The sequence below is a fragment of the Fukomys damarensis genome, unplaced genomic scaffold (genome assembly GCF_012274545.1).
Source record: "Fukomys damarensis isolate Sample0158 unplaced genomic scaffold, DMR_v1.0_HiC HiC_scaffold_12, whole genome shotgun sequence".
Lineage (NCBI taxonomy): Eukaryota > Metazoa > Chordata > Mammalia > Rodentia > Bathyergidae > Fukomys > Fukomys damarensis.
In genome coordinates, this window is record NW_022900924.1 from 7,644,446 (window position 1) to 7,654,226 (window position 9,781).

Genomic DNA, 9,781 nt, shown 5'->3' on the forward strand with positions numbered 1-9,781 from the left:
CAGTACAAATTTAATAAAGCCTCTGATGTATCTTAATTCATAAGTTATCTACCAAAACAAAACCCCCACAACTTTTTAGAGCCATCAAGAGCCATCACGGTGTCAATGAACACCAGCTATAAAAGTACAAACTCAGTGTTTTAGATAGTGCAATATCACAGCCGCTGTGACTATAAACTACCCCTCCTGGTCAAGACAAGAATCCAGTAAAGTTGATATTGGTGCTTATAAAACACTCCCCACCAGGTCCTCACTGGCTCCCCTTCTCAGGAAAGAAAAATCAAGATGGGATCCACCTTCATGCGGGCCATCAGCATCTATGCAGTCTGTGTACACCGTGGTCATACAGATCTTTAAAGAAGTCAAGTGCTTAAAGAATGTGGCAAGTCCACAGAAGCAGGGCTAATACATCTTAACATTCACTTCCTGTCTTTAAATCCATCTTCTTTCCATCACTGTAAAGCACACACTTTCAGAAGTCGAAGGGCCCTGGCCCTGGCCCGTACTTGGATCCAGCCGAAGCCCTCTGATGAGGGTGGCCGACTGCTCGCGCTTGCTTTGGTGCCAACAGGAAGGCTCTCGCTGGAAGGCGTGGCCTTGAAGAGAGCTGTAAGCCGAAGCCTGTGGCAGAGTGGAGGGGGAGCAGGTACTCCCAGCTTCGTCTGGGTGGGGATACACGAGGTGCGTGAAGTCGGGAGGGTGGCTGTCACCAAGACCACTAACAGGGTCCCTGTCTCAATTCCCTAGATCTGGACAAAACTTCCCTGAAAGGGGAAAACAGATGCCGAGAAGCACAACAGGCCGGAAGGGGGAATGGGGTAAAAATGCAACAAGCCAAAGAGGCGGGGAGGGGTACTCGCAGGTCTCCTCGGCCTCCTGAGTTGGTCAGTGCAAAGGGCTCCCAGGGGCCCTGTGCTGAGGGCAGGGCAGGAAGCCCCAAGATTCACGGAGTCCAGATAGGATAGGTACCTTAGGTTCGTGTTTATTCCCTCAACAGATGAGCAGGGCAATGTGCCGAGCAAAAGGGAGTTGCCGCTCTGGGTAGCAGTCAGTGCAGCTAGAACTGTAGCTGCTCCTTGGAAACAGTGAGCTCTTCTCCCAAACCAGATACCAATGTGGATGCATGGGACAGGATCAGCTGGTGAGGTCTCCTGGGAAGCTCAGCCTGCCGAGGACTCAGAAAGGAGGCTGCGGCTTTGCAGTGGGAGCTGTGCCCTGAACTTCTGGTGCTCCACGGCTTCTCTGGGCAGCAGCTGGGCCTGGCTGCCTGAACAGGCTGCTGTGGATGGGACGGAGGCAGAGACTTTGTCGGGTGCATAGAGGCTTGGTGAGGCCTTACCTGAGTGAAGAGTTTTCAGAACGGAAGGAGAGGATCCATGTGTAGAAGGCTTCGTGCGCTCAGACCCACGCCATGGAACAACTCTAGGCTCCTGGGGCTCCTGGGACTTGTTCATACACAGCTCACAAGCCCGTTATTCAAAAGTGGCCTCTTTATATTTGCCAGGCCTGGGCTCTAGGCCACTGGAAAGTGGGAGAAAAGGACCGATGTGGGTAGAACCTGGAGGTTTATTATCAACACTCCCAACTGGCATCACCCGGAGAAGGCTGTGTAGTGCCGCCACGTGCATCTAAGGTCCTTGAGGCCACAGGGGAGTCTCATGGCTATAGAGAGGGGCTGTGCACCAATGTCCCCTGGCATGTTGGCCACGCACCCAGGGCAAGCTACCACTAGGAGCCCCAGAGGGCATGTGGACGGGGCAGAGCAGAGCTAGGACAGCTCGAAGCCTGTGTTCATGCTGATGGCGTAGCGTAGCTTCTCCCGGAGGACGCTTTTCTTGCTGTAGTTGGGCAGCTTGAGCAGATTGAAGCAGGTAGAGGAGGTGGGCAGACGGCCACCTGGCTCCCGCTTGCGAATGGTGAAGAAGCCCCGGAGGACGCTGCCCAGGGTGTCCCCGGTGTCCTGCAAGCAACACCACAGCCTTCCGTCAGGGTGCGCCGTGCCCCGAGGTCGGGTAGGTGCCAAAGCAGAGAGAGCCTGGGTAGAATGTGGGTGCTGCCCTCTGGGCACATACAGTGTCTGAGGTCAACCCCAAATTTGATAGTGACCCGAGAAGCTGAGTACGGAGGAGCAGCCCCTGCTCCAGGACGCCACATGGGGACTCTTGTGCTAAGTCAGCGTGCAGCAGTTAGCCAACTGGCAGAACAGCAGCAGACTATCTGGGTGCCAAAACTTTTCTAAATGCAACCCGACATTTCCTCCCTGGGCTTGTGACCATGGTTGACTTTCCCTTAAGTACAGAGGCTGAGGCACCCAAGAGCCACCGGGCCTCCATGGGTCGGGCACATCTGAGCGTGAGCTACGGCCAGCCTCACAGTGCACAGGGCACCCTAAGGTGCTGCCCTTTAACAGACTAAGATGAAGCAGCATGCCTGGATGGCGTGGAGAGCAGGGGAGCAGCTGTGGTGCTTCAATTCCCTAGACGTGCTTTTGTCCACCCCAAGCCTCACCCTCTCCCATGCTGCCTCTCTCTCTGACTTGGAACCGGACTGGACCAGCTGCCACTGAAATAGCAGGCACCACCTCCACAGAGAAAGAACAGCTGGGGCAGGGCCAGCTGCTTTCATGTGAGAACCGTGGCTCCAAGGGGCCCAGCTGCCAGTCTTGCTGAGACACAGACCGGGTAAGGGTCCCACAGGGTGAGTGTAGCAGACAACCAAGCAGGAGCAGGGAACACCAGCCCACTGTCCGTGGCCGGGCCGCGTACCTGATCATCCGACACTTCCACACAGCGGATGGAGAACGGCGGCTTGAGGTAGGCGAATCCCAGGAGTGGAGGCCTGGAGCAGCTGGTCACAAACTGCAACACAATGCAGGGTCAGAGGACAGGAGGGGCTCTCACAGTTACACTAGGTGCTCTCATTCCTTAGCCACGGCAGTGAGGGGTGACAGAGCAGTGCAGCCGGCTCGACAATGCGTGGACAACACATGGCACATGTCCCCGCAGGTGCAGCTCTCTGTACTGACAAACACGGACTCCCCACCCTCAGAGTGACTGGCGGCTGTGGGGGACCACGTGACTGGTGTCTGGGGAGGGCAGATCTCCCCCAGGCACGAGAGTGCCCTTCCTGGGAGGCAGTCTCCAGCAGCAGCAGGGTGGGATGGTGACAGATGGCCTTCCTTGGAGCCACTACACAGCAGCAGCACTGGTGAGCGGGAGGCAGGTAAGCTGTGGGGGAGGCTGTGCCTCTGAGGCGAGGTGCTACAGTGTGGTGCAGGGGTCCTGGTGTGGGTCTGCCCGCAGCAGGCCAGGTGTCCTGCTGCGCTTCCTGGCCGTGCAGGGAGCTGGTGGGCGTGCTCACTGTAATACCTGGCCTGCTGCGGGCAGACCTGTCTCTGTGAATGGGGGTTCTGGAGCTCCCTCTTCAAGAGGGGCTCTGCTCTCAACGTGCGGAAAAGAACTGGGTTTCTGCAACCAGAGAGGCTGAGGGGCACACCACGGAACGGGGCACAGATGTGGGTCTTGAGGGGGCCAGCCACACTTCTGGCTCCAGCCCAGGACCCCTGTACCCTCCAGATGGTGGCACCTGTGTGAGTTCCTCTAATGTGCTAGCTCGTGTCTGGACACAGGCAGGGACCAACCTAGAAATCCAAGAGGCCAACCTGCATAGGGATGCCCTAAGAAACCCTCCCTTTCTATAATTCCACAGTAACCCCAAATATGCTTTTCACTGGGGGAACTGCTATTTATGACACCATGCCTGGCTCTAAAATTCAGTGGTCAGGGGCCGGGGATTTAGCTCAGCAGTTCGGTGGCTGCCTTGCAAGCGCAAGGACCCGAGTTCAATCCCCAGTACCAAAAAAAAAAAAAAAAAAAAAAAAAAAAAAAAAAAAAAAAAAAAAAAAAAAAAAATCCAGTGGCCAATGTAGCCTGTGTTTTAGATTATTACCATTTAAATAATTTTATAAATGGCTGTGAGATTCTGACTCTGGGGCCTGTCTGTGCTACGTGAGGCAAGTAAGTTTTGTGACAGCCATCTGAAGGCACAGACACGCCCAAGTGTGGGCAGTGACTGTATATACCACTGTGAAATGCTGTCTGTCCTCTTCCTAGGACAAGCAGAGTGGTTTCCAGGTCAGCAGAGGCAGCGATGCAGACAATAAATACACTGATGGGAAGCCTGAGTGACTCCCCCAGAACCAACTTCTAGGATTATAGCTGCCTCTTGCCTCAAGGCCCTGGGGACCTTGGAAGACTACAGCTCACGTCTGCTGGGCTGCTGTGAAGGCCTCCACAACAGGAATGCACTTCCCTTCCAAGGACCAACCAAGGGAAAAGACCAGCTGCTACATCAGTTGGCGGGACACTGCCACAGTGCACTGACACCGGAGGTCATGTAGTTCTGTTCAGGAAAGCCACGTGCTAACAGAAAATAGCTCAAGGCACTAAATTTACTCCCAGGACAAGGCAGAGCGTTTGTGATCTACTGTCAAACAGAAAAGCAAGTTGTGAAATGATTCCTTTTTATAAAAATATACACATTCACAACACACACAGATGTGTAGCTGTGTCACTCAGTTCCTACACAATACTAACAGTTTGTTGAGGTTAGCTGTTAAGAGGCAGTGCAGCGGCATTGGGAGGAAAATCTGGAATATTCAGAACTTTATGGACACCAGAACAGGGAACAGGTTCATGTCAGCAACTGCTTGCAAAAATATACAATGACATCAGGCTAAGGAACTGTGTGTGCTTTACCCGGACACGGGGTGTGTGTGTGTGTGTGTGTGTGTGTGTGTGTGTGACACGGTGTGTGTGTGTGTGTGTGTGTGGCACACGTTTTTCACTAGTGAGAAAAGAGGGTACAGGGATATTCCCTAGTAAGTAGGAATGTAGGTAGGTTAAAATTCCACATTATAGAAATATTTAGGATTATAGGATCGTTTAAAGTTTTGTTTGTATTTTTTTTGGAGACAGTGTCTCATATTGCAGGCTGGTCTCAAATTCACCGTGCAGCCTAGGTATGTGCCACTATGCTCAGCTATACTTTCTTAAGGTAATAAATACGGTTTATTTCAATAATGAAAGAAAGCAAAAAATATTATTAAGGCCAGCATAAGCCAGGAGAGGAGTAGGGACACATGCCAGCTGGGCAGGGGCCTGTCTCCCAGCACGGCACAGGCAGCAGGCTCAGTCTCTCCCCTTGAGCCCCCCCTGCTTACTCCCTCGCCTGCAGGAGAGGACATACTGATGACGAGGCTTTCCTGATACTTCTGCTCTTCCCAGTGTAAATGACTGTACTGCCACGCCTTCTAGATGTATGAGACTACCACGCACCCCGGACTCATATGTAGGTCACAAAATACCTTCAGAAACATGGCTCGCTCTTCAGGTGTGAAGTCTGAGGCCAGAATATCCCAGAGCCAGATGATGACTCTGTGACTCCCATGAAAGCCACCGTAGTATATCGTGTGCTTCCTGAAACCAACCCAGATAAGGGCTTAGCAGCATACTGACGGGCACCTGTGAACACAGGCTTGGACAAGAAGCACAGGCAACTGGGACAGCCCTGGATAACACTACCAACTTCTCTCAATGCCACAAGTTCATGCCTAAATGACCTCATCTTCCTGGAAGCTAAATGGACAGAGTTTGAAAGCTAGCCCTGCTGTTCCCAAGCAGATGCCAATCTGAAACACCATGACACCATTTGCTGGAGCTTTAGTGAGGCCTTGGGCCTCAAAGCCGGCTTCCACTCGTCAGTTGCCAGGCAGACAAGGGGTGAGTTTTCACCCCACAGTACCTCAGCCAGATCACAGAGGAGGAGGAGATTTGGAGAGGGGCTCTTGTAATAACCCTGCAAAAGGAACCCAGCAAAGGAGCAGCTCACTTTCTAGGAGGCTAAGAACTTCACCCTTCCCTCCTCACTGCCCCTTACTTTAAATCGTCCAGATCAATCTCAGCATTGTCACCAGAGATGAGACGCTGCAGCTCAGGTGTTGAGAACATTCGGATCCATTCGGGTTTGATGATGGAACGGAATCCGCTAATGAGGGCAGCTGTCTGATTTTTTATTTGCGTGTGCATTCGAAAATGCGCCATCAGATGAATGTAGCTAATTCTGTTAACGAGGGAGAGAAAATAATGGAAATTAAGAGGATGAGCCAGGCTGTTACCAATGGGTTGAAAGATGAGTGTAGTCATCTCTGAACCATTTTACAAAACACACACAGTACCGGAGCATGTCACCAGAACAGTGGCACCGATGGCCATGATGACAGAGCTCTCGTCACTGCTTGCCACTAGGAAGGACTCAGGTATTCAAGGGCATCGTCCTGTTCACTTGGCCTCTAACCCCTACATGTTCTACCTGAGAATAATCCCCCGTTATGTTGGAAAGAGAGTCATTCTCAGAGGTAGAAAGAGGGGTCCCTCTTAGTGCAAGAGGTGTTTCCAAACTTCTTTTTAATCTCATAGTTCTGGACACACCCGAATATGACATCACTTAGTTCGCCAGTAAGCTTTCAAGTAGAGGAAAACTGTTTCATATTGAAACTTCAGTTTGAACCTTGTGAAAGCAGGCTAAAGCTCTAAAGCAATCGAGGCAGACCTGCAGGATGCTTTCCACAAGTGCAGCTGGCTTATGTCCAGGGTCCATGGAGGAAGTCAGAGGAACCAACCCTGCTTCCTCGCAGAGGGGGGCTCTGGGTCTGCCTGTATGAACACAATGACCTCGTCTACAACCGTAAGACAAGATGCAATGCACTCTAACAAGCTTGCTACAGTGCTGATTGCTCAGGGATTAGAGAACTTGAGTTTGCCCAAGTATAACTCATAAATTCCAAATAAGTATACTCCAAGTGGAATTTCCCCCCATAATGCTCAGGTCTAACTTAACTTGGAAATATTCCTTTTGTTTTTTGTTTGTTTGGTACTGGGAATCAAACTCAGGACCCTGAGCTTCAGAGGCAGATGTGGCACCACTGAGCTGAATCCCCGGCTCTGAAAATATTCCAGCAGCAATTCTTACCTTCAAACATTTAAATATGAATTTTCTTTCTTTCTTTCTTTTTTTCTTTTTGGTACCGGGGATTGAACTCGGGTCGTCGTGCTTGCAAGGCAGGCGGTGGAACCACTGAGCTAAATCCCCGGCCCTAAATATGAGTTTTTCTATTATTGCCGGTCCTCTTTGCAGCAGGTTGGTGCACTGCTTCATTTTACCAAGAGACAGCCGGAGGGAGAACGGGAAGTGTCACCACCCCAGTGTGAGACCCTGTATCACCCGAGGAGGAGGAGCAGGCGCTGCCAAGCCTCTTCAGTCTGTGGTACAGACGGCCCTCGCCCTTACCCTGAGGCTCTACGCCGACGACACAGGAGTTGGTGAAATGAGTTTTCAGGTCTGGTTTCAAGGCAGGATAGGGATCGCAATCCAACACAGCATCAACCCAGCTCCTCCAGCTGTTACACACCTTGCAGGCATACAGTTCTTACTATAACCCCTGTGCTGTAGCTCTAGGCAAAGATGGCTTCCTTAGGGGTGGCAGGATGTATGGGGCCTGTCACATATCTGATGGTGTGACCATGGCTCTCTTTTATAAGTCCTTCTTTTCAGCCAGACATCCTGGATGCTGTTTTATAGCTTCTCTTGTACACAGACCCATGAAGGAATGACTATGGGTCGCAGGTGGGCAGGGCCCGCATTACCCCACTCTCTCCATGCCCAAGTTTGGGTCCTCTCCACTCCCCCAGCAGCACCTTTAACCTGCACTCTTTATTCTACATTTCAAACTAATGCCCTGTGGCCAAGGGGCAAAGCTGGGGGATTTCAATCACGATGGGAACAGTCTGTTCTTCTGACTGTTCTGACAGTAGAAATAGAAAACTCCAAAGCACGCAGTGACCGAACCACCCTATCCGAGAGGAACAGGATGTCCCACTGGACAGTAACATGCATCTGATCCAGATGACTTGCCAGGTGAGTACTCACCCATCACTGAAGAGACGGATGCTCAGAACACTGACAGGGGGGCCAAGCTCTACTCCTCATGCCAGGTTCTACTGTTTTAATCAGGCAAGGGCAGGGCTGGCTGGAGACAGAGTACTGAGGGCCTTTGCTTCTTCGGACCAAAAGGGTTGACATTTATGACAGATTCCAAAAGCACGTTATCAGTGACAATAGCTGCCAGGTTTCAGCGTCTCCTCTGATTTCCCATGTCTAAGTCTGTCTGCTGGACTGAATTCATCACTGAGTCTCTTGAGAACAGTGTTTTCTACAACTGCCACATGCCATCATTTTTCAAGTGAGCTGCTGCTCTAAGGTGTCTCTGCCTCGGTGCCCTCCGGGTTCAGGACAGAGCCTGATCAGCTCAGAAGCCATCTGTCTGCATACAGAGCCATCATTTGCTTCCTAAGAGTACTGCGGCCTATGTGCCTCTGACCTTACAAGTGCTACTGCAAAAAAATAAATCATCAATTCTTATTTTGCAAATCGAATTTAATACAATTCTGGCCTATGAACTGTAACCAGTAAATTCCATTATGATATTTATGGCCTCTTTCTACTTCAATCTATCTTAATAAATTCTCAATGTAAGCCTGGAGAGCCAGAATGAAGTCTTTTCAAGTGGTGACCTTAAAAATCTAATTGCTGTACTCACTTATTTTCATTTGTAACAGGAATGGTCTTCCCTCCAGGAATCAGTTCATGGCAAACAAGCTGGGGGAGAAGATGGGAGTAATTACAGCGAGAATTCTAATGGGGAAACAAAGCTTCCTGAAGGACATGGCCTGATGCAAACATCCACAATAATGATGGAGTTAAGATGGCACATTTTTGGGAATGGTCATGTAGCATAAAACCTCAGGGTTAAAACCATTAGTAAGCAGATCCTGTGTGATCAATATGAAAGATTTCTTCTCATGTGATCCTTGTTCAAACATTTACACCAAGGGTCCAGAATGTCACAGAAAGAATTGTGTTGGCATTTAGGACAACAGCTGGAGGCGGAATAAATGTTGGTACATCCATACATGAGAATACTGTGCAGCTAGTAAAAGACATGAAGGTGCACCCTAGTGAACAGGTGAAAAAAAGAAACTATATAACAGCATGCATGGCCTGGCATCATTTCTGCAAAACAAACAAAATACATCCATGCTCCTGGGAAAGAGCCTGAAGGACAGACACAACAGACTACAGGGGCCCCCTCTGGGCACTGACATTATGGGTTTTTTCATTTTCATCTTTATGTTCATATTATAGTTGAACTGTTCTGTCAGATATTATATCCATCTGGTGTTTCCTACAGATGTTTCCAGAGAACACCCAGAACTCTGCGACTGGAGATATAGCATTCTTTTTTTCTTTGAAAGTCTGTGGTCAGGGGAAGCTTGAAGCTACCACACCTGCACTATGATTCCTCTCACAGGCTTCTCAGGGTCCTCAAGTGCTCAGAGATGAGTGACTTTCAGGAGGACGGCACACAGGATTCCCACCGGTGCTGGCAGACACTGGTCTGTCTCATCAGAGACCCACACCTGGCCTCTGTCTGGGGCATTCGTTATGGGTGGGCCATCCCTACTCCATCATGATCCTCTATTTGTAACGCCTAATTTTCACCATGGAAATGAAAACACTGTCATAAACTGGGGATTGGCTTCCATCAGAAGATCCAGAGTCCCTCAGGCTGAGGATTTAGCTCAGTGGTTCTGCCGCCTGCCTTGCAAGCAAGAGGACCCGAGTTCAAGCCCTGGTACCAAAAAAAAAAAAAAAAAAAAAAACC

At 50.3% G+C, this 9,781-nt stretch overlaps 1 protein-coding gene across 4 annotated transcripts in view; it reads right to left on the bottom strand.

Moving 5' to 3' along the window:
* Positions 1–9,781, bottom strand: part of Ube3b (ubiquitin protein ligase E3B) — a 53,523-nt gene that overhangs the window by 849 nt on the left and 42,893 nt on the right. For 2 of the 4 annotated variants that reach the window (XM_033762373.1, XM_010603978.3), the window contains exons 23-27: positions 8,657–8,715; positions 5,938–6,120; positions 5,366–5,477; positions 2,766–2,858; positions 4–1,960 (exon numbers count right to left, since the gene is read on the bottom strand). In XM_033762373.1, the coding sequence (XP_033618264.1) occupies positions 1,769–1,960; positions 2,766–2,858; positions 5,366–5,477; positions 5,938–6,120; positions 8,657–8,715 (639 nt within the window). In that variant the 3' untranslated portion in view covers positions 4–1,768. Of the gene's footprint in view, positions 1–3; positions 1,961–2,765; positions 2,859–5,365; positions 5,478–5,937; positions 6,121–8,656; positions 8,716–9,781 lie in introns of those variants that run through there. The other 2 variants (XM_010603979.3, XM_010603980.3) reach the window with 2 other exon arrangements.